At 44.4% G+C, this 23,084-nt stretch overlaps 3 protein-coding genes across 6 annotated transcripts; all 3 read right to left on the reverse strand.

Annotated features, from left to right (window-relative positions):
* Positions 1-1,511: 1,511 nt before the first annotated feature.
* Positions 1,512-5,429, reverse strand: LOC131105709 (uncharacterized). The gene is made up of 4 exons (XM_078790483.1): positions 5,025-5,429; positions 4,849-4,929; positions 3,883-4,692; positions 1,512-2,631 (listed from the first exon to the last, which is right to left on the reverse strand). Exons 1-4 carry the CDS (start codon positions 5,128-5,130, stop codon positions 2,252-2,254), a joined length of 1,377 nt encoding a protein of 458 aa, XP_078646609.1. The 5' UTR covers positions 5,131-5,429; the 3' UTR covers positions 1,512-2,251.
* Positions 5,430-5,998: 569 nt separating this feature from the next.
* On the reverse strand, positions 5,999-9,790 carry LOC144898477 (uncharacterized). Its single transcript, XM_078790484.1, has 4 exons — positions 9,303-9,790; positions 9,146-9,229; positions 8,396-9,001; positions 5,999-7,687 (listed from the first exon to the last, which is right to left on the reverse strand). The coding sequence occupies exons 1-4, from the start codon at positions 9,397-9,399 to the stop codon at positions 7,308-7,310; spliced, it is 1,167 nt and encodes a 388-aa protein (XP_078646610.1). The 5' UTR covers positions 9,400-9,790; the 3' UTR covers positions 5,999-7,307.
* Positions 9,791-11,285: 1,495 nt separating this feature from the next.
* On the reverse strand, positions 11,286-22,532 carry colec10 (collectin sub-family member 10 (C-type lectin)). 4 transcript variants are annotated; one of them, XM_058053815.2, is made up of 7 exons: positions 22,328-22,532; positions 20,449-20,520; positions 15,223-15,294; positions 13,510-13,563; positions 12,798-12,893; positions 11,965-12,176; positions 11,286-11,654 (listed from the first exon to the last, which is right to left on the reverse strand). In XM_058053815.2, exons 1-7 carry the CDS (start codon positions 22,452-22,454, stop codon positions 11,418-11,420), a joined length of 870 nt encoding a protein of 289 aa, XP_057909798.2. In that variant the 5' UTR covers positions 22,455-22,532; the 3' UTR covers positions 11,286-11,417. The 4 variants fall into 4 exon arrangements, with proteins under 4 accessions (XP_057909798.2, XP_057909797.2, XP_057909800.2 ...); XM_058053814.2 differs by having other exon boundaries at positions 12,798-12,896; XM_058053817.2 differs by lacking the exon at positions 20,449-20,520.
* Between the last annotated feature and the right edge of the window lie 552 nt (positions 22,533-23,084).

Below are 23,084 nucleotides of genomic sequence, written 5' to 3' on the forward strand. Positions count from 1 at the left end.
TAAGGCAGCAGTTGTTCATGCAGTTAAAAGCGTCAGCTATTACTTTGGTAAGAAGGAAACTAAGGCAGGAGTGGCATTCATGGATGATTTATGAAAGACCAAGAGAAAAAATGATAACAAATCAGAGACAACGGCGTGGCTACTGATTCATTTTCACATTGAAGGAGCACAAGTCAATATATTAGTCATGACGTTAAGAGATACTGACTGACTTTGTGGGTTTTTGGGGGGATTAAAACGATGGAGTGAAAATTCATGGGGAACTGCACTTGTTTGGAATTTTGCCCATCATTCACAATTCTTATGTGAAACCTGAACACATATTTCTTTCCCTTTTCTGCGCATTATAACACCAGCAAAGGAACAACAGATGTTATGGGAAGTAGATGCTAACTTAGTGAGTTAGCTTCCGTATTTTGCCTTGTAAACACACGACCTTTCACCTCAACTGGGGTTCAGATGCTGTTTTCAACTATCAGTAATAGCGACGTTTGACTTAAACGCTTAAGTAAGGAAGGCTTGGGAACTTGTGTAGAATTGGATGCACTCCTGGGTGGTATTTGGTGTCTTTAAGTTAGTGGGGGGGGGGGGTTCATGTTCACGATGATATTGTAATGATGCTGACTCTCGTCACGACATGAACACTCCCCAACACTTCCTTCAGCTCCTAATTATTATCTTTTCCCCGGGGGGGTATTTTAAATTTTACTTGAATACAGATACTTTTCCGACCTCAACAAATACAAATACAGCCATGTGTTGCACACCCCTACTCTATATGTAAAGCGACTACAACGCGTTGACCAATGACGTTTACCTTGAAGAGAAAAAAGTAAGCTGCTGTCAATCGGCTCCCAATGACGCAAACTTGGCAAATCACTAAAGTGTCCATGATTTAGCCCTGATGGCAAGGTCCGGTACTTTCTCTGCCAATGCTAAGTCATTGAAAATATGACTTGAGCCATTATTTCAATAGGCTGACAATGGGCTGCTTGAGTACCCCATACCACATCCACCTGAACGCATCGCGGCATATCCTAACCCTGACACAGCGAGGTGGCTGCGACGTCTGGAGCAGATGGCATATCTGCCTCAGACACAAGAAGTAAGAGGTTAAGAGTTGTTGTACTGTCTAGTATGTGCTAAAAACACATGATGCTGTCACCTTATAAAACGCACTTGTGGAAAAGAAATGTTGCTGTTAACGTCTAGCCAGAATTTGGAATATAGGAGCCCATATATGAGGGCATTCTGGTATGAGTTTAGTTGAGTTCAGGGGCGTTTAGGCGTCACAGTGAATGATGGGCCAGTGCGTCCCATCGCATGATGTCATGGCATTGTATTTAAGAGCGGTACGGCCAGACTGGCAAATCTTCCTTCCTGTTCACATGATGTTTTCAAATATGAAGGAACGGCTGAGGATGTGGTGAAAACCAAATTTTGTCCATGTCGGCCAAACTCTCACTACAACTGGAAATAACACAGGTTAAAAAGACCCTTAGTTTCATTTGAATAAACTTTATTATACAAAAGTATAAACACATCTGAACAGATTCAGCCGCCACAAAGTGATCTTTCAAATATACCAAAAATATATATGGCATATAAGTACATACACAAACTGTATGAAGGTGTAAAAGTATGGAGGTGCTAAATTATGATCTTCATTGGTTTACATGGTTTTATAATGTCTCTCTCAAATACACGCACAATACAGGAAAATAGTCAAAGTGGCAAATACCTTTATCAATAGATAAACCCAAGACTCAAATCCCCATCGTGCATGACGTCAAGTGCGTGTTCTGTATATCTTTGCTTAACGTGTGTTTCACTTGTTACGTCACCACAGACGGCTATCATCCTGGCTGCTCAGTACAACAGGCCAAGTGACGCTTAGCTAGGGCCACGTCCATGGTCATGGACAGTTATGTCAACTACACTTTGATGTCAATGGACAGCAGTCCTGTGGGACACAACACATTTGGATTTCACTCTTGCATTTTTACATGTCATCACATAGGAATGTTAAATGTTACTTGATGAGCTTTTATGATGGTAACAGTTTGACCACAGATTTCTATTTCTATTCTTATACTTGTAGATGATGTACCACAGCACACGGTGCACTGCGCAAAGGAGATAAAGGTGAGGATGCCTGATTGAGTGACACAGATGAACGTACAGTGGATATAAAAAGCTATAAAATGATATAAAAATTTCAACCTGAGGACGCAGACCCACAAAGTGGATGTTAGTCTTCGCAAACCCAGGACAACTGCTCGCCACAAGGCATATCATTCCATCCCCTTCCTGCACGTGACACCTCCACGCAGTCCTCGTTTCCATCTGAGTTGTTGGGCTCCCCTTTCTGCCAGAAGCCTTCAAAGTCCAGTTCTTCCCCGTTCACCCACTTCCACTTGCCCTCGTGATCCAAGTCAGACAGGCCGATCCAGATTCTGTCGTAATATGCGGTGATAAAGTTCTCCTCTTCTCTTGTGGTGACGATGGCCAGGTCACCTCCTCTGTCTTTGCAGTCTCTTCTACTTGCTTTCCACGACTTTGTGTTGCCTTGTTTAGATATGTAGTAGCATTTCTCCTGGAATTTCACCCATTCCGACGGACAAAGTTTTTCTATTGGACACAGAATCAAAGTGTAAAGTGATCACTTTGATGGATGAAAATGTACAACAAGAAGAACATCATCAGAAGCATGCATGCGTGTGTGCAGTAATTATGCCATCTTTTATCTATTCTATATCTTTTCTTTACATCTCTGTGTGGATGTTCTCCCCATGTTCTCCCCGTGCATGCGTGGCTTTTCCCCGGGTACTCCGGTTTCCTCCCCCATTCCAAAAACAGCATGTTTTTGGAATGGGGGAGGTGTGCTGGAGCCTATCCCAGCTGTCTTTGGGGAACTCGAGTCTCCTAGCTGTGAGGCCTGTGTGCTAACCACTCGTCCATCGTGCAGCTGGCTTGACATAACATCGCAGTGGACGGTCCACAGTGGAGTGGACCGTCAGCTCCTACGGACTAGAGTGGAGTTCCACGCATATGTCAATCACACAGCGAAGCGTGTGGTGTCTGTGTGGGGTTTGCATGTTCTCCCCGTGCATGCGCACCTTCTCTCCGGTACTCCGCCCCCCCTCCCCCATTCCAAAAACATGCTAGGTTCACTGGCCACTCCAAATTGTCCATAGGTATGAATGTGGGTGGGAATGGTTGTTTGTCTATATGTGCCCTGGGATTGGCTGGACACCAGTCCAGGGTGGACCCCGCCTCACCCCCAAAGACATCTGGGATAGGCTCCAGCATACCCCCAACTCTAGTGAGGATAAGCGGCATAGAAAATGGATGGACGGATGTTTTCTTGAGGTAGCACTAATACCAAATTGCTCAACATTGAGTGAATTATTAATAAGAGCAACACTAACATGGAACATCAAATATGCTAGTTGTGGTAATATTTAAAACAGGGGTGTCCAATGTCCGGCTCAGCGGGTGAATTTGTTTTTTATGGGTCTGCCACAAAAGTAAAAATGTCAAATCAGCAGGTGGTGGCAAATGACTTCTTTGCAGGCAAATCCGAGCTTTTCTTTCTGCCACTCACATGTTCTCGTGAGCTGGAGAGGCAAAGCATACGTAAAGCATACAGACCTGTTATCCAAAAGTGCTTGTCTACCGCTTGCATTTATCAAACCTCATACCTGTGGGGGGGCGCCGGGGAGCAAATGAAACCATACTTGCCTTATTGAGCAAGGCGAGGACGGGACTCGGTTCTCAGTTGTCATTGTGAGCCCATAAGTCCTTTAGAGTTGAAAGCTAGCGCTCACCTCAGCTGATTTAACGTTTTATGATTTCTACTTGTTTGTGTGGCGGTCGTACCTTTTCTGTCCTGATTTAACTCTTTGGCCTCCTCCTTCAAGCCATCTCGAGTTTCCACCACGGTGTTGAATCGGCTCTGCAGGACCTCCAACTCTTTGGTCAGATTGCTGGAGACCAACTGCAGATGATCTCGTTCATCTCTGAAGGTGTTTCGCTCATTTTGGAGATTTTCTTTCTCACACTTGAGAGCGTCTCGCTCACTTCTGAGGATCTCCTTCTCACTTCTGAGGGTGTCTCTGTCTTTTTGGAGTGATTTTTTCTCACCCTCGAGAATGTCCCGCTCCCTTTTGGCGGTTTCTTTCTCATTATGGAGGGTGTCCCTCTCACCTTTCAGGGTTTCTTTCTCCTTTTGGAGGGTATGCCTGTCATTTTGGAGGGTGTCCAGCTCACCTTTGAGGGTTTCTTTCTCCTTTTGGAGGGTGTCTCTGTCATTCTGGAGGGATTCTTTCTCGCCCTTCAGAGTGTCTCGCTCCTTCTCGAGGGCTTCCTGCTCATTTTGTAACGTGTCTCGCTCGCTCCTGAAGGTGTCTCGCTGATATTTGAGGGTGTCGCGTTCACTGTGCAGGGTGTTTCGCTCCTTTCGGAGAACGTCTCGCTCGCTCTGAAGGCTGTCTCTCTCACTTTGAAGGGTGTCCCGCTGCCCTGAGACAGCGTCTTTCTCTTTGGTCAGAGAGCAGAGTTTGCTCTCTAACTGCTTGTTGCTTTCTAGCAATGTGTTGAATTTGCTCTGGAACTGGAAACATTGGGTAGTCAGATTGTCACAATCAGTTAATTGTTGTTCAGCATCTTTAAGAGGGGTTGACCTGATATCTGCAAGAAAAGAGCAGATCTTGATGTGATATTCAAAAAAATGACACAGAGAAATGCTGCCGTTAATAACGTGTTGATCCGCGCTTAGCAGTGCATTACACACCCGCCACACACACACATTTGCACACATTTAATCATGCCAAGGCATGTACTCACGTTGGGCCACCATAGCTATGATGATAACCAGAAGAAGGTAGAGCAGCCCCAGGCCCACAGCAGCAGCTCCAATCCACCACACTGAGACCCATCAGAATAGCACTTTAGCATTCGTTGATAGTTATAGGATATAGGATATATATAGGATATAGGATATAAGTCCTTAGCATTCTTACCTGATCTTGGAAGTCTGTCTCCATGTTCTGGTTTATAATCCGAGTCCATCAAGCCCCAACCATCTGCTCTGATCACCCCTGACTTGCTGTTAAACGTCACAGGCATGTGTGCAATTTGTAATGACTTTTCAGCCACCTACGTGTTTGGCAGCCCACTACAAACTTTCACAAGTGTTGCGTGGAAGTGTCCTTTTTAAGGCTCTAGCATCTGCTGAATCAGGAAAAAAGCAAAAGGCACGCCTTTTGGATGTGTACAAATTGAAAGGAGCAGTCTGATAAGTTTACTATGTGTAATGGGTGTATGGAACTTATCTATGGCTGTATTGACTATTGTATTGATCTACATATGTGTGCTGTTAGGAAGAATTAATAAGACATTCCAACAGAGGGGGGGAGAGGGAGAGAGAGAGAGAGAGAGAGCGAGAGAGAGCACCACAAGGCACAGACGGGTGAACGTCACACCTTCTGCGGTCCCTCGTCAAGATTTTGAGTTTTTGGTTGCCTGGATGCGGGTTCAGATCATGTTGTCTATCGTCCACTGGTGTCCGCTGTTGCCGGGTTGTCAAGCCCGTTGAGGCTCTTTTGGGAAATAAGTTGACTGGACAGGGCAATAATACAGGAGAGTCAGCAAAACGCTGTAAAGTTCCTGTATGCAATAACAGGAAGTCACAAGAGTTCAATATTATGAATGTTCATTCCTTCCTATTCAAAGGCTCAAATAAGCAAACTTATGCTCATGTTTCTGTCATTATTGTCGCATCTGTGCACTTATTTTGGTCTTGTACTTGTTACTTCCTGTTTTTGCCCGCAGACTTCCCAATTGGGCGCTGGGCAGACCAACGATCAGCAGCTGGTTTCATTTTCCACTCAGGCCCTGACGGGGGCCAGGAATGCTCCTGTTTTGTTTTTGTGTGGATTGAAGAAAGAGAAAGAAAATGGTGTCCACACACTGTTGGATTAGTCGTAGCGTCCACCATAGAAGGCATCACTGAGACAAAACAATTTCACCCAAATGCTGCAAAAAACAATAGAGGAAGAAGGAAAACACGTCCTTACGGTCTGTCGTGTTCTGCTAGACTCCAAACCAAAGCGTGTAATTGCAAATGCGTCTCTGCTCCAAGTGTAGTTCATGGCCAACAGCAGCACGAACACAACTCTGTAGTCCGCCATTGTTGTTGCTGTTAGCAGTTGGTGCGGCATCGTCATTCTGAGAAAGTAGTGTTTTGGCTTGTCGAGACAGCAACTGAACAGTGTTGTCAGGTTTCCCCACCCTGGAAGCCGTCGTCAAAAAATATTGTGGAAAAGGTTCCCGTGTGGACAGGCCGTCAGCCCACCAGAGCGTCTAAGGTTTTCCCTGCCTTTGCCGTTTGTTTGCTTTATGCCCACCTTATTCCCCTCATCATTGTTTGCTACAAGCCTCTGGTTACATTGTGGTAGGTTCTTGTAGTCTTGTTAGTCTCACCATGGTTTAGTTTTACTATCTGTCCCCGCTCGTAGTTTTCCTTTCCTTACCTTGCATTTTTGTCTTTTGACCATTCTCGTGTATTTTTGTTCTTTATTAAAGACTTTCCCTTTTACGTAGGTAAAACAACCAGCAACAATTCATGCTGCAGGAAGCGTCCTTCGTGATTGAATGCCCTCATCCGTGTGGTAAAGGCCAGGTATTTTTAACAGGACAAGGCCGGAGTTCACAATGCCCTCCTGAGAAATAACCTCACTGTTTTGGACCGTCCTGCGTGTTCCCATGATCGAAATCCAATTGAGGACATTTGGTGATGGATGGCAAAGGACGTTTACAAACATGGCCGTCAGTTCCAGACAGTGGAAGCCCTCCGTGAAGCCATCTTCACCACCATTCCCACTAGCCTCCTGGAAGCATCAAATATGCCCAAACCAATTTTTGGAGCGATGACCAAGAACGGCACAGCTACTCATTACTTTTTGATTTCTATTCGTCTATTCATGTTTCGGACTGTAGTTCCAAATTGCCATGATTCATTAGAAAACGGATGAATTCAAAAAAGGATTCATTTGACGGCTTTAGTTTTGACATGCAATCGGTGAAGAATGTTAAATGTTGCACGACTTGATGGGCTTTGATGAGGGCCGTTTCACCCTTGGTTTCTTTATCAACTATTTGTTCTATAACTATGTGGAAAAACAAAGGACAGTTTACGTTCTACCCTAGAAGACCCGCTGACATACACAGTACAAGATGGCCGGTGTATTCAAATGGATATGCAGTAGATGACTTGTTAGCAAAGCACACCCACAAAGTAGATACTAGTCTTCACAAACCCAGGACAACTGCAAGCGACAAGGTGCATCATTCCATCCCCCTCCTGTACGTGACACCTCCACACAGTCCTCATTTCCATTTGAGTTGTTGGGCTCCCCTTTCTGCCAGAAGCCTTTAAAGTCCAGTTCTTCCCCGTTCACCCACTTCCACTTGCCCTCGTGATCCAAGTCAGACAGGCCGATCCACAGTTGGTCGTAATATGTGGTGATAAAGTTCTCCTCTTGTCTTGTGGTGATGATGGCCAGGTCACCTCCTCTGTCTTTGCAGTCCCTTCTACTTGCTTGCCATGAATGAGTGTTCCCTTTCTTGGAGATGTAGTAGCATTTCTCCTGGAATTTCACCCAATCCGAGGGACAAAGTTTTTCTATTGGACACAGAATCAAAGTGTACATTTGTCAGGCGTCACGATGTACAACACCTTCATAAGAAGTATGCATGTGTTTCTGTCATTACCATGGCAACCCAAGCTCATTTTCTTAAAGGACATTTTGGGAATATTTGGGAATTTTGCCCATCATTCCCAATTTTGATGTGGAACATGAACACATACAGCAAGTCTTTCTCTTTTCTGTGTGTTTTAAAACTACTAAAACAGATCAAGAGAGCCAACTCGTGACTGTATCGGACATTCTTATTCCTCCTATAAAGAATAACCCAGCTCCAGGGTCATTGTTATTATTAGTATTAATGGCATCATTCCACCGATGGAAATACATGACCGGCATATTAATATCTTTCTTAATACATCTAAGATATATGAATATCTTTAAAAGCCAAATGAAGGAAAGCTTGCCTTATTGTGGAAGTGTTATTGTTGAGCACACAAATCCAGCTCTACTGAATCATGACGCTGCTCAGTCCCAGCCATAAGAGTGGTGAATCTGATACAATATACAATAGGATGGCCGTACTTTGGCAGTGAATTTGATAAGAAAGCCCTGCTTTATGTTTTATCGTTTCATGGTCTCCTGCAGGGATCTCAGTAAAGAATTTCCTTTGGGATCAATAAAGTGGATGAAGTTACCTGGTATTTCCAACAGGCTTCAACTTGTTGATTGTGTGGTGTTCTTACCTGTCCTGTTTTGATTTAACTCCTTAGCCTCCTCCTTCAAGCCATCTCGAGTTTCAACCACGGTGTTGAATCGGTTCTGCAGAACCTCCAACTGTTTGGTCAGATTGCTGGAGACCATCTTCAGATAGTCTCGCTCGTCTCTTAAGGAGTCTCGCTCAGTCATGATGGTGTCTCGCTCATTTTGGAGAGTTTCCTTCTCACTTTGGATCCAGTCTCGCTCACTTTTCAAGGTGTTTTTCTCATTTTGGAGGGTGTCCATGTCGTTTTGGAGGGATTCTTTCTCACCCTTGAGGGCATCACGCTCGCTTCTAAGGGTTTCGTGTTCCTTTTGGAGAGCGTCACGCTCCTTCTCGATGTGTTCCTGCTTAATTTGCAGGGTGTCACGTTCACTGTGTAGGGTGTTTCGCTCCTTTTGGAGGATGTCCCGCTCCCCTGTGACATTGTCTTTGTCTTTAGTCAGAGAACGGAGCTGGCTGTCTAACTGGATGTTGCTTTCTAGCAAGGTGATGTATTTGCTCTGGAACTGGACACATGAAGTCAGATTGTCATACCCAGTCACACTAAAGGGCCATTGTTCCGGGTCATTATGAGAGGCTGGCCTGGTGTCTACAAAAAATGAGCAGATTTAGATGATGCTTGCAAGAAAACACAGAGAAATGCTGCTCGCGGTGCACGTAAGAGTTCTAGACCCACGCACACTGACGTACTGTGGTATGGTTTGATTGCACTGGTGTCAAGGCACGTACTCACATTGAGCCACCATCGCTATGATGATAACCAGCAGAAGAAGATAGAGCAGCCCCAGACACACAGCGGCCGCTCCGATCCACCACACTGAGACCCATCAGAATAGCAATTAGTAACGCCATTTCTTTAATCGTTTGATATAAAGCCTGAACGTTCTTACCTGATCTTGGACATTTATCCCCATATTCTGATCCGTCCATCAAGCCACAACCATCTGCTGTAATGGTCCCTGACTTGTTGTTAAATGTCACAGGCATGTGTACAATTTGTAATCACCCCCAAGTCACCAACTTGCTTGTCACTCCGCTACAACTGCAACAAGTGTTGCATCAAAACATCCTCATTAAAGCTCTGGCATCTGCTGAATCAGGAAAAAAGCAATAGCCACGCCTTGAGGATGATACCAATTTAAAGGAGCAGTGAACAAGTTATGAAGTGTAGTAGGTGTCTAGAACATGAAGCAAGGCTTTGTTCATTTCTGTTTGTGCACGGTTCTCCAGAAGAAATAAGACTCCACTTTACATGCACATTGAGTCAGCAAAACCCATCAGCAAAATTCCAGCCTGTAATAACAGGAAGTCAGCAAGCATAATAGTGCAAGATTATGAATGCTCTTTCCTTCCTTTTTTGGTCCATTCCTTGCTATTCAACGCCCCAAATGAATGACACCGGGCTCATGTGTGGGACATTTTAGACTTTATCTAAATGTTAATACATTAGCTATGCAGTTGTACTCCCGGCTTCTCCAATTGCCAAAATGTTTAAACGGATTAGGGGATAAGGACAAAGCAAGAAGCCAAAGGTTTACCACTTCCACACAGAATATGAGGAGTACTATGTCAAGTCGGACATGCCATGGCTGATTAGATGCAATGTGAAGGTCACCTAATTTGATGTCATGATGCCAGTGGCCCGAATACTACATACTAATACTAATACTGTGATACTCCATCGCCAACCAACACACAGAGGCCATTTATTCATTCATTTAAAAACACAATAGAGTGAGGGAGCCATGTTGGATCCTCGATGTCGTGAAAGCTTCACATTGAAGTGAAGTCACACTTCACTTCGACTCCTCAGTCACACCACTGTTGCCTGCCGACAGTAAGAAGACTAGCTATTGGCTCTCCTAGAAGTCACCGGAAATTCTTATGTGATGTCATTGGCTAATTTGCATATTACTTCCATATGATGTTGTAGGAGATGATATCTGTCCTCCCAGGAGAGATAACAATGTGAGTAAAAACACCATCCGTGCATTTTTCATGCTGCTTATCCTCACTAGGGTGGGGGTATGCTGGAGCCTATCCCAGCTGTCCACCCTGGACTGGGGGCCAGCCAATCCCAGGGCACATATAGACAAACAACCATTCCCCCCCACATTCATACCTTTGGGCAATTTGGAGTGGCCAATGAACCTAGCATGTTTTTGGAATGGGGGAGGGGGGGCGGAGTACCGGAGAGAAGGTGCGCATGCACGGGGAGAACATGCAAACCCCACACAGACACCACACGCTTCGCTGTGTGATTGACATATGCGTGGAGCTCCACTCTAGTCCGTAGGAGCTGACGGTCCACTCCACTGTGGACCGTCCACTGCGATGTTATGTCAAGCCAGCTGCACGATGGACGAGTGGTTAGCACACAGGCCTCACAGCTAGGAGACTCGAGTTCCCCAAAGACAGCTGGGATAGGCTCCAGCACACCCCCCACAACCCTTGTGAGGATAAATGAATGAGAAAGCCACTAATTAACCAGAGTAAACACATTTGGGAGCAAATAAAACAATGCTTGAACTCTTCTTAGGAGTTAGGGAACTGCTATCATGTGATCCAAACGCTCCTGGTCACATGCATCATGTGGTGGGAATCCAAGACTAAACCTGACGCTGTATGGTTGCCAGTTTGACAAGTAATGACTTGGACGTGATGTTTGCTGTGTTTAATCATCTCTTGCAGTGTGACGTTGTGTTTTTTATCTAATAATATCTAATATACTACTTTGGATTCCTTTTTAGATATCTGACCGTTCCATACAATGTTTGAACCGCTCTAATATGTAAGTCCTGGACATGGCGGTCGAATCCCAAATGCCTTCAATTCAACCTCAGGCCATTTGGACCACGCTCAGATCCATCAGCTGCAGTATGAGGCTTTTAATGGTGTGGAGAAGGAGAGTAATACACACAGTGTAAAACATTTCAAATGTGAGAACATCCATGATACATCATGTATTTAACTGTACTTGCATGAAGTACAATTAGAGTAATGACTCAAGATGAAGAGTAGGTAGCCCCTCTTGCTCCTCCTCCTCTTCTTCTCCTGCTTTTTGGAAACTCACAGATGAAAAACATGGCAGCGTCACACTCCACACGCCCCCATGTCCCAGTGCTGAGCAGCTCCACACAGCTTGAGTTGGAGCCAGAAGAACTGAGCTCCTCATCCTGACTCCAAGCTTCAAACCCCCGGAATGGACTGGAAAGTCCATTCTGTGAGTCGTTTGCTCCACCCTGTTGACAAGAAGCAGGAGAAAGCGACTGACAAGACATGCCGACATCTCCAACGCCTACGCATCTTATGACTTCAGGCCTTTTCATATTCAGGCACCTGCAGGATGAAACTGCAATATTTCACCTTTTGAGCCATGACTTGACCAAGTTTTATGTCATTGTATATCTTTACATTTAGGGATGCTTTAGGAATCAGTCAGCCACCAATCGCTATCCATTTAGCCTCATTTACCGTTGCTGACCAACTGTGGCTCCACCCACATCTTAGCAACCTTCCTTGGCCTACAAAGTGTACTGTTAGCATACTTACCGTGTCCCTGTTCCGAGCCTGCACGCCGATGTAAACTCTTGTGAGTCCTGCCTGACCAACATAGTCTGCCACGAGGCGGTTACTGTCGTTGGTGCTTGGCACGGCCAGGGTGCCGCCCCTCAGCTGGCAGCTCAGTGAGGCCTCCTTGAAGTCTTTGGGCTCCCTCACCAGCAGGTAGAAGTGCTCTTCATTTTCTGTTAAGCCCGGCACGACTGGATAATAGCAGAGAGGATGGCGTTTGAAACACATTTACTTGGGGTGAAGAGATGATATTTTCATATCATATTCAGAAAGATGTGGTGACAAATAAATCCATCCCCCACAGGCCTCCATATTGCCATGTTTTCCTTGTCTCTCGCCTCCAAAGACAGGAAGAGAATTCACTCACACCTGATTGGTCCCCTTTAAGAGCTCATATCTCGCCATTTTCTGTGGTTTTCTTGATAACCAAAATCAATAGCTATGCCAAAGACATATTCCAAGTTCAAATGTTCCTAACTGTAATGGTAGCAGCCATTTCAATTAAGAAGAAAAAAGGGTCTGACATATTTTCCATGACGGTATATTCTGTAAACCACGTGTGGGCGAAGGGCCGAAGCACTGCAGGTCCCCCCCCCCCCAAGGAGTTTCTCCAGCAGGTGATTTCATTGACGAGCTCCTTGCCTCAAACCAAAGGAGGTTCATCATTCAAATCTCCTGCCTGAGTGACCGGCTGGAAAGAAAACCTGCAGCGTCTCGGCCCCCCATGGCCACTCCTTTGACACCCCTGCTGTATACAATCCACACCCACATCCACACCTACGGACAATTTATCGGATAAAGCTCACACTCACCATTTTTGACAAACTTGACCGAATTCTTCAGCTTGCCTACATGAACATCCATCTGTCCCATCATTCTCTTGTACCTTTCACAGTCACATGTAGCGCCTGCTTGATTGGATACAGGACATGTGTTAGAGAGAGCATCGCTACGGGGAGCAGCAGTTTATTCCACATACTGGTTTGTTGTTTATTCCCTTCTTGCAGTCCCAACGAGTATGGCCAAAAAGAGTAATAAGGTACTACTATGTTTTATAGCAATGCTGTTGTAGATCGCAGCTATTAGCGTGGCTCACGCTCCGGCAGCACCACCAAAAATTGGCATCAAATGTTTTAATAAAGCCTGGATGAATGCTGCTACATTGCGGTGCCGCCGTACTTATGCCTCAATCGTCCACCTCCAACCACCCCCCCGCCCCACCCCCCCGCGTAGCTCTGCATATGATTTCAGATGAATATTGGTGATAAGTGTTGGAATGGTTAGATTACATTCATCTCCAGAGCCCCCACCCCCCCTCTGTCTTTCTTCAGTTGCCATCATTTGCTCGCGATGAAGGAAGCGAACACGTTTAAAGCATAGAAGCATAATCCAGGTTTGAATCCCTATTATATACGTACATCACATTTCAAATAGTCTAATATAGGTGTTCACCACTAATGCGTGTTCATGTAATATGATGAACTAATATGATGGATAAACTGTATTGGACCAAATATTTCATACCTGATTTCCCCTTCAAACCAGAGGGCCCATCCAGACCTGTGTCTCCTTTGTCCCCTACGCAAAAATGTATGACACATACATCAAGTTAACCTTACCTTGAACGGGTTGGAGTATGATTCAAATATACAGTACTAATATAGGAGTATCAAATATACAGTACTAATATACGATACCAGGGATTATTTAAAGCTAAAAGCGTACCTAATTGATCCAACTTTGCTTATTATCAAAGTTAGCACTGCAACTTACAATTAATTTCATAACCAATTCATTCATTCATTTTCTATGCCGCTTATCCTCACTCGGGTGGGGGTATGCTGGAGCCTATCCCAGCAGAGGCGGGGTCCACCAGCCAATCTCAGGGCACATATCAGCTGCAGCTGCACCACATTCATACCTATGGACAATTTGGAGTGGCCAATCAAGCTAACATGTTTTGGAATGGGGGGGGGGGGGGGCACGTATGCACGGGGAGAACATGCAGACTCGACAGATGGTCGAGTGGAGATTCCAACCCAGGTCTGATATTATGAAACACACGGCTCAGAAAAGAGGCATCATTGTGTCCATGTCTTGTTTTGCCCAAAACACAGAGATTAAAGATCTGCTTTCATGGATGACTAAGGAAATTCAGAACTAGTCCCATTTGAGAGGCTGAAATCAGAGCATATTTACATATTTAAATGTTATAGTTGTCATGAAATGGCTAACCATTGATTCATCAATGAATTAAAACGATGTCATAAAATGAACATGGTAACAGCCTTGGCATCATGGCGTCATTTGCAAGCACCTGAAGACACATTTTGGCCTTCCGTCATCATTCTCTGTAAAATCAAACGGCATACAACTAATAATAATAATAACAATAATAATAATAATAATGAATACTTGCCCATTGCTCTATAAATAGCTCTGCTCTTTAGCTCAGCGGCAAAGTGAGCGGTACCATACACAAGTTAGATACACAAGTCATATATTGCAAAACACGAAATAAAATGTGGCCCAACAACCTGCTGTGGACCCACTGACGTCACTGCTGGTTGCGCTTTCAGAAAGTGACCAATAGGTGGCGGTATCGCACCAAGCATAGCGCGGGATAGTCCACTATTCAGCATCAGCGGTATTCGTCAGGAAGGACATCCGGGATATAAAGAGGCACATTTCAATTAAAAGTCAGACTTGTTGCAAACAAATGAAGTACACTTTAAGAGTACGGTGGCCAAGTGGTTAGCATGTAGGCCACACAGGCAAAGCATGGGCAAGACCAGGGTTTGGAATCTCCGCTTGGGCATTTCTGGATGGAGTTTGCATGTTCTCCTTGCCTGCGTGGATTTCTGTTCTACGGAATTCACTTATCCCCATCGCTCTGGAATCTCTAGTTGAAAAAACTACAAGAAGAAAGTGGAATACGTCATACTTGAATTCCGTGTACTTGTATACACAAATGAAATGAATCCTTCTGATGACTTTACTAAAATAACCAGAATATAAGACAGACGTCTCAGTGGGATGCAGGTCGCCATCACTGAAAGCTACAATAAATTCCTCATTTTGGGAATTTTTGGACGAGGGATTCTTGCGATGTCGGAAATGTTGGGTTACTCGTGACAGCGACTTTTTCATAAATAGATCAAATACTGTTCAGCATTCAGTGTAAAGCACTGCGCTTGAGTGCATAGACCCTCAGAGCCAACCACTTATCCACCGTACCTTTGTCTCCATCCGGTCCCGTCTTTCCCATGGGACCAAGCGCTCCTTTGAGCCCCACTTCTCCGGCTGCTCCTGGCAATGAAGAGAAAGAAGAGGAGGAGAATATATTTTAGGTCATAACTTTTACCACCCAACACATGATCCAATCAGGAAAACATGGTGTGTGAGATACCGTTGTTCATTCTATATATTGATATTCTGATATTATTGATATATGATATTCAATCTCTCGGTTGTCACGGTGCTTCCCAAAGAACCCATCTGTGTTGGTGCATGTTCCAGATCTCCTTCTTTAAGTGGAGTTTGGATCATTCAGGGCATTTTGGACAATTTTGTGCATTTCTGTGCCACATTAGTTCCGCCTGTTTTTCATTGGACTCTTGTTTTGTTTGGTGGTCGTTAATTGTCCTCTTGTTTCAATTCAATGAGAATCAGAAGAATAGCCCAAATTGCTAAACTGCAGTGTTCATCCCTTTTCTGGTTAGCTGGAATACACAAAAGTCAAGCTTATCAGCAGAACTTGTGGCAAGTTTAGGTACAAATGAGGAAAAGAGGGATGCATGAAAGGTTATTGCACAGACTCATAACCTGAACATCTTATATGATCAATGTGATCTGTCATAAAGGCACTTTTACAATAAGACTAAATAAGCAGGTCGCACGGTGGACTAGTGGCTAGCATGTTGGCTACACAGTCAGAAGCTCTGGAACATTTGGGTTTGAATCTCCATTCAGGTGTGGAGTTTGCACATTTTGCATGGTTTTTTTCCGGGTATCCCCCCCCACCCCTTTTCCAAATAGTCCATAGGTATGAATGTGGGGGGGAATGGTTGTTGGTCTATATCTGCCCTGGGATTGGCTGGCCACCAGTCCAGGGTGGACCCCGCCTCTTGCCCCAAGACAGCTGGGATAGGCTCCAGCATACCTCCTAGTTAAAATGGATGGGTGGAGTGTAAATGTGCTTGTGTGTGTTGTGACACAGTAAATGTGGTCCCGAGGTGAGCTGAGTGTTGGGGGGACAGGAAGTGACATCGAAGGTTCAGAGTTGAGCTGCAGCTTGGTGTGGGTTGCTGCCGCAACGGTAGCCTGTGTTTTTTTTCCGGGATTTTTGTTAGAAATGACTGTGAGATCATTCAAACCTGCAATACAAACCTGTCTTTCCGGCGTCAAGTCTGGTGTTTGTGTATCTCAGCACCACAGTAGCTAGTTCATGTGAAGACAACATGAACTTCACCTTGAATTTAGCGTATAGCGCTGAGTGTAGCCCCCGTCCATGTGCTATCATGTTCCATGGGTTGCCTTGCCACCAATGCCCGCAAGCACGTTTGGTGACCTTTATGGCCTAACCTCCAAGCCGTGGCCATAAATATTTTTACGATAGTTGGTCCTTGGACGGGGGGGAGACGTTCAGGGGACTGGTGAAGGGGTCGTGATACTGTGCACAGCCTCCACTTTCTCTTACACCGCAGAAACTGTATGACGGATCATTTTTGTGGTTTTGTAACCGTGACTTTTTCATACCGCGGTATACTTTGAAAGCGCTAACCGGCCCATGCTAGTGTGGAGTGGGATTCATTCCTCAGGAAGCTGTTGCAAAGGCAATGAATGACGTTTGAGCTGATAAAACGAAGCGCCTGTTGCTGTGAGACACACAAACACACCTCACAAGTTCATTCATTCATTTTATACCGCTTTTTCCTCTCGAGGGTCGCGGGGGTGCTGGAGCCAATCCCAGCTCACCTCACAAGTTGATTTTTCTAATCTAAAGTCCCTCAAAATACTTCAGCTCTAGATTACATGCAGCATATCCTGACCATTTGAACCTGAGGGGTCTTTTCTTCTTTGCTCCGTCTTCCCAGTGTTAAAAGTTGATGAATGTTACTTTTCCCTCAGCTTACACTTGCCAGTTAAACCGTCCATCCATCTTGCAGATAACAGCTCTTCCTATCACTTCTGTTGCTCTTTATAATGGCCAAACCCTCCAACCGGCTTAACGTCTGGATTCCCCATGCAGCTGCTAGTGGATTAACAAGGTGGAAGGCTTCATGTGTCACGAGGGAAACACGTTGAAGGCACCTAGAGATGCTTCAGTTGAATCACCCATATGGTCAAGGGACTTTTCTGATAGAAATCCTGAGCTGAACTCTGTATGCCGGCTTGTTTGTTCAGTAATGATCAAATGCTGGAACGTGTGCCTTGTCGTGGACGGAGCATAGAGAGCCGGCTTACATCCAACAGACGCCACAGGCCCAATTTCCATTTGTCAACATGTGCTTCCCTGCTGGCTTTCACAACAGCGGCCACGCAGCAATTAACTTCCACAAAAACAAATTCACAGCTCGGGTTAGAGTAACTTTAATAGAAATGTTTTTGTTTTTTTTTGGTGAGGGGGGGCTCACCAACATTTGTTGAATGAATAAACCAAGAGCAACACGTTGTTTATGTTTCCAGAGCAATAACTGTCCGGTAGTCCCTTATAACGTTCTAAAATGAAGCCACGCTTTCCTGTAAAACCTCCTAAATGAAGACAGGGAATTTATGCGTCATCTGCTGAGCTGCTGTCATCTGCAGCTAAAAATCAGTGTGATGTTGCTGCAGTAAGTGTAAACACACGTTTAATGCTTGGCTGCTCTGCTGAATGAAGATTTATGGAGAGAAACAAGCTACCAATAATTAGTGTGTGAGCAGGTGCCATAATGATGATTAATATATCGTGATGATGATTAATACGGTGTGTTACAGTTATCATCTTTTTTTCATCAGCTCTTGCATTGGATCTCATTATATTTGTAGTCCTAACTTGATGAGTGTTGTTAAAATACAGTATGGGGAATTGACAGGGAGACCTTTTTTGCCCATCTTTTACATTTGCTGTTTTGTCACTGTAATAGTTGAGTGATATTCTTCAACATCTAAACTGGATTTGTCCTCATAACTCAAAGCGGCCTCCACCATACCCAGTGCTCGACGTGGCATGATGGCGTTCACTGTACTAACAATGCAGGCCTTCTTTGGGCCTCCAAAACCAGTCCTCAAATTACGCACCCACTGAGTATTGCGCAATGGGTATTTCTTCCCGCCTGAAGACAGCTTGGACGGGCTGCAGCATGACTTCTGGTTATTGTAGGAAACTTAATACGTAATCTACCTTCATAGTTTATATGATATGAAATCAGAATTGTTTGTCTTAGCGAAGAACGCTTTTCAGGTCCCCGTACTTGACAGGCTGCATACCAACGGGCATGTCTGATGAGAAGAAACTGACTTTTGAGGGGGATGACCTATGTTATGACGCAACATTGGCACTGCGGGTTCAACTGTGGTTGGGTATTGGTGGAAATGGCTCCCTTCGCTGTAGCTTTGATTCACCGTGGAATCGTTTCCACAAGCTTCTGCAATGTTGCAACATTTATTTCTGTCCAGAATTGCATTTTGCCAAGATGGTGTTTTCATATTGATGACGGGAGATTCGGATCCTGGCACAAAGTTTCCTGACTTTTTGGTAATATGTTGGGACAGTCTTTACCCTGATGTTAGTAGTTGGAGCAATCTCCTTCAATGTTTTCCCTTGCTTGATGCGTGCCAGTAATTTGACCATTCAGAAAGAGAGTCTTTTCCACAACCACAGGATGTGTCTTTCAACATGGTCGTTTAACAAACAAGAACTAATGCAGTAATTATTCAATACCTTACCTATTTGCTTCGTTAAATCTTGGTGATGACCCATTTTTTGGCCAGGCAGGATATAGAGAGACATCAGCCCCCATTGTTGGCTGCCATTTTAAAGGGTGGTTGGCAGTATTGGGCAATTACTTTAATAAAGTACTTTCATTAAATGTAATTGAATGAGTAATGGAGTTATTCCTTTATGGATGTAATTAGCTACCTTGGAAAGTAATTACTGTGTTACATTTTTGAAAAACCTTCCAACTATATTTTAAATGATTCAAATCTAGCGTTGCAGTGACATTGAGCGATGTTGATGACACAGACAAACACTTTTGCTACACCGTCACCGTGTGTTCTTACGTCAATCAATGACGTGGAAGTAGTGCTTGTACATCCAGGTGGGGTACACCAGCCAATGGCAGGGCACCCCTGGACGGGTGGCCAGCCAATCCCTGGGCACATATAGACCAACAACCATTCCCCCCCACATTCATACCTATGGACAATTTGGAGTGGCCAATGAAGCTAGCATGTTTTTGGAATGGGGGAGGAAACTGGAGTACCCGGAGGAAAGCCGCGCAGAGATGCCCAAGCGGAGAATCAAACCCAGGTCTTCCCGATCTCCTGACTGTGTGGCCTACATACTAACCACTGGGCCCCCGGGCGGCCCCCGTTCGATATCAGTATGTCATATTGCACGCCGTTCCATGCAGGTAACCATAACAGCATTGTATCGTTTGAAATAAGAATTCATTAGAATACGCTTTGCTAGCATACGGTAACAGCGGTTATATAACGCGGTTATTGTAATGCTGTTACTCCCAACACCGGCGGTTCATCAACTAGCCTAAGATCAGTGTGGGGTCTGTGGAAAATATATAATGGATCCCTCATGACCATTTTCATATTCAATCGTTTCCAGGAGCAGGAAAGTCAAAATAGCCAAGCTCCTTTGGTCATGTGTCAAGAAAATCAGGAGGACTTCTTCAAAGACTAGTCATGCTGGACGAAACACGGCTCCATCGCTGTGATCCAGAAACTCAAATCCAGTTGAAGCGTTATCACTCACCACCTTTGGAGAAGGCAAGTGTCCAAACCCTGATGGGAAAGGTCATGCTTAGTTATGTTGGAGCAGCACTGAGATTTAATGATGGATTCGCTTACAAAGGGTCACACAATTACCAGAACCCACTACCCACGCATTACCGATGAATCAACTGAGGGGGGGGCATAAAACCAATGACTTAGTTCACATCACAACGCAGACAGAAGCGTGGTCTTGTGGCTACGCAAGTCTTCCACAGACCGCTTATTTAAACTATGAAGACGGTTTTAATCCCAAGTCCTGAAAGAACAGCGGCATGCAGCTGTGGGAGAAGTGTGTTGTCATGGCTGGTACCGATGTACGACTAGAATGACTAAAATCTCGGTCAGGTTTTGTTCCTTTCATTCCATTGGAAACGGGTCAAGAGAAATCTATAATCAACACAACCTGATCGGCCTGATTTGAAAGATGTTGGTCTCAAGGCTGCCAAAAACTGTAATTCAACATAATACCTGGACATCCTGGAGGTCCTTTCTTCCCCAGTTTTCCCTGATCTCCCTCTTCACCAAGCTCACCGCGATCTCCTTCATACACAGAAAGCATGGATAGCATGAGAGCTAAACAAATACATTTGACAATAGAGCAGCTTTTACATGTTAATGCAAACTGAGGCATGGGTTGAAACTTTTGCATTAGGGATGCGACTGATCAGTATCAGCTGATTTGCATGGAAAAGCATGCATATGCCGATCAATGCCAATAACAAAACCAACCACCTATTATGTCAGCTTGTAGCCAAAGTGCTTCCGAACTATGAACTAGCCCTTTTGATATGGTGGGTATAGGAGTTGTACTATATGAAAGTCTTTGGAGAGCGAATTGAAAAGTGTTTAGGAGCTACTGGCAGCTCATGATCTACTGGTTGGAGACCCCTGACTTACCGTGGATGAACTCAGAGCGGTAACAAAGCACCGCTGGTACGGTGGAGCTCAGCAGAAGCCGGACTTGCGGCAACCTCACCTGCCCGAGGAAGAGTGCTCATTGTCCCACACACTTTGTCAGAGGTGCCGTTGGTGCGGTGGAGTTCAGATGTTTGACGTGAGGGCGGCGCGTGCGTGTCCAAAATAAGTGCACCTCTCCGCGAACAGTTTGCCGGATATTTCATGTTCATGTTCACAAAAACTGTCCCATTTGCTGACAGAGCAAATCTGTTTAGCATGTGAGGGCATCAACAATACTATCTGCCCAAATGGCTGGACGGGACACACAAAAAAACAGTCACATGTGAAATGCCGTTGAAAGATGAAAATATTTTTCTCTTGCTGGGAATCCCTTATTAGATTCAGAGAGAAATCACTTTTTCACACAGAGCCATGCCAGTTTGCATCTTTTTCTCTCTTCATAATGAAAGGTTTCATTTAAAAACTGCATTTTGTGTCCAGTTGTGTTGTTATTGACTAATATTTCAATTGGTTTGATGATCTGAAACGTTTAAGTGTGACAAACATGCAAAAAATAAGAGACCATCAAAGGGGCAACTCCTTTTTCACACCACTCCATGTACGGCATCTAACCTCTTCAATCGAAACCGAGCATTACATCACAAATGCTGTAACCAACTCAGACGTTTGGGGAACGCCATTTTCAAGATGCTTCAATCATTCTCAGTTCTTGATATATGCCGTGTGTATAAAAAGAAACATGTTGTGCATCTACATTAAAGTCAAAGTAGAAGGTAGTAGGAGAAATAGTAGTACAATAACAGGATACCGTTCGGAGGGGTGTATAATATTGGATAAACACTGAAAAAAACCCACACCCTTTAAAGTCTAAAAACAGGAGCACATAAGATGTCAGACACAAATTGCGTGGTCAGTCATATCTTAGCTGAGTCTTGTCCAAATAATCGCTCGAGTATCATGGCGGCTCTCTAAATACACAAAGTTACAATGGCAATTTTTCTCAGCACACACAGACACAGGACTTTACGTCCCAACTCACTTCTAGCACACATCTCACTCCACATTATTGAAAACATGAGTGCTTCACTTCACATTGTGTGAGTTTTATTAAGTCTGTCTGAATCAGCAGGGGAATGAGCTACTGGATGTCATAAAAAGGAAAGGCATTCCCTCCAAAAGACTGTGGGCTAGCAGTTAAACTACAGGACATTACATGCTGGGTACCTTCGTCACCAACTCTATAAACCACTCCAAAATTATTCTTGGTGTTTCCTCACAATTTTCCATTCCGTTTTTCATTTGACCACATTCCTGAATTACAAGAAGTTAAACAGCATTTCGTAACGACATGGCAAAGTATTTTCTAGCTAAAGCTTATGCTGAGGAATTAATGAAGTAAAGCTGTTTTGCAAAATGACAGTAGTTTTACCTTTAGCTCCAGGTATGAGGGAGTTGCTGCAGACCTCTGTGGCTGCAGAAAGGGGGGTCAGTAAGACTGGAAGACAAAGTAACAGCAATCCCGTGATGCATCTTCCTGCCATTATCATAAATGCCATGTTATTTGGCAACTTTATGTCGGCTGTGTTGCCTCCTCTGTGCTCGTTGTGCCTACTGAGAGACGTAACCAAAGACGGCAGATCAGCGAAGCGCTAATGAGCAGAAAACACACACACTAAAATGCTCACACACTCTTGTTTACATGGTCTTATCAGCTCCTTGTCATGCTATCAAGCAACACTTACCAGAGTCTCACATTCCTCCATCATAGGCGGAATTCATCATTCTGAATGTATTACAGTTTGAGTGTGTTTGGAGTGCAAGAAAAAAGACCAACATGCAAAACAGAAACATAAAACGTAAGAATGCTCATCCACTGATGTGTCATTAAAGGAGGAATTTGAGTGAACTGATTGCTTGATTGAGGAGAGGTGAAAATGAATGATAACCCAAGCAAGATTGTGACGTAAACCGTAAAACATGCTAACCAGGGCAGATGCAAAGCTTTCAAAGCTTAAAATAATTGTAAAAAATACTGTGATGTAATGTAATGTAATGTAATGTGATGTAATGTAACCAATCACGTTAGCTGTAAAATCCAAAATTGGTCCAATAGCAGCCGGAATATGACTCAGTATCGGATGGTAAAGGTAAAGCGGTGGTATCCCACATCGCAGTATGGTTCAATT

The sequence above is a fragment of the Doryrhamphus excisus genome, linkage group LG5, assembly GCF_037039965.1.
Source record: "Doryrhamphus excisus strain RoL-2023G ecotype Guam linkage group LG5, RoL_Dexc_Guam_v1.1, whole genome shotgun sequence".
Classification (NCBI taxonomy): Eukaryota; Metazoa; Chordata; class Actinopteri; order Syngnathiformes; family Syngnathidae; genus Doryrhamphus; species Doryrhamphus excisus.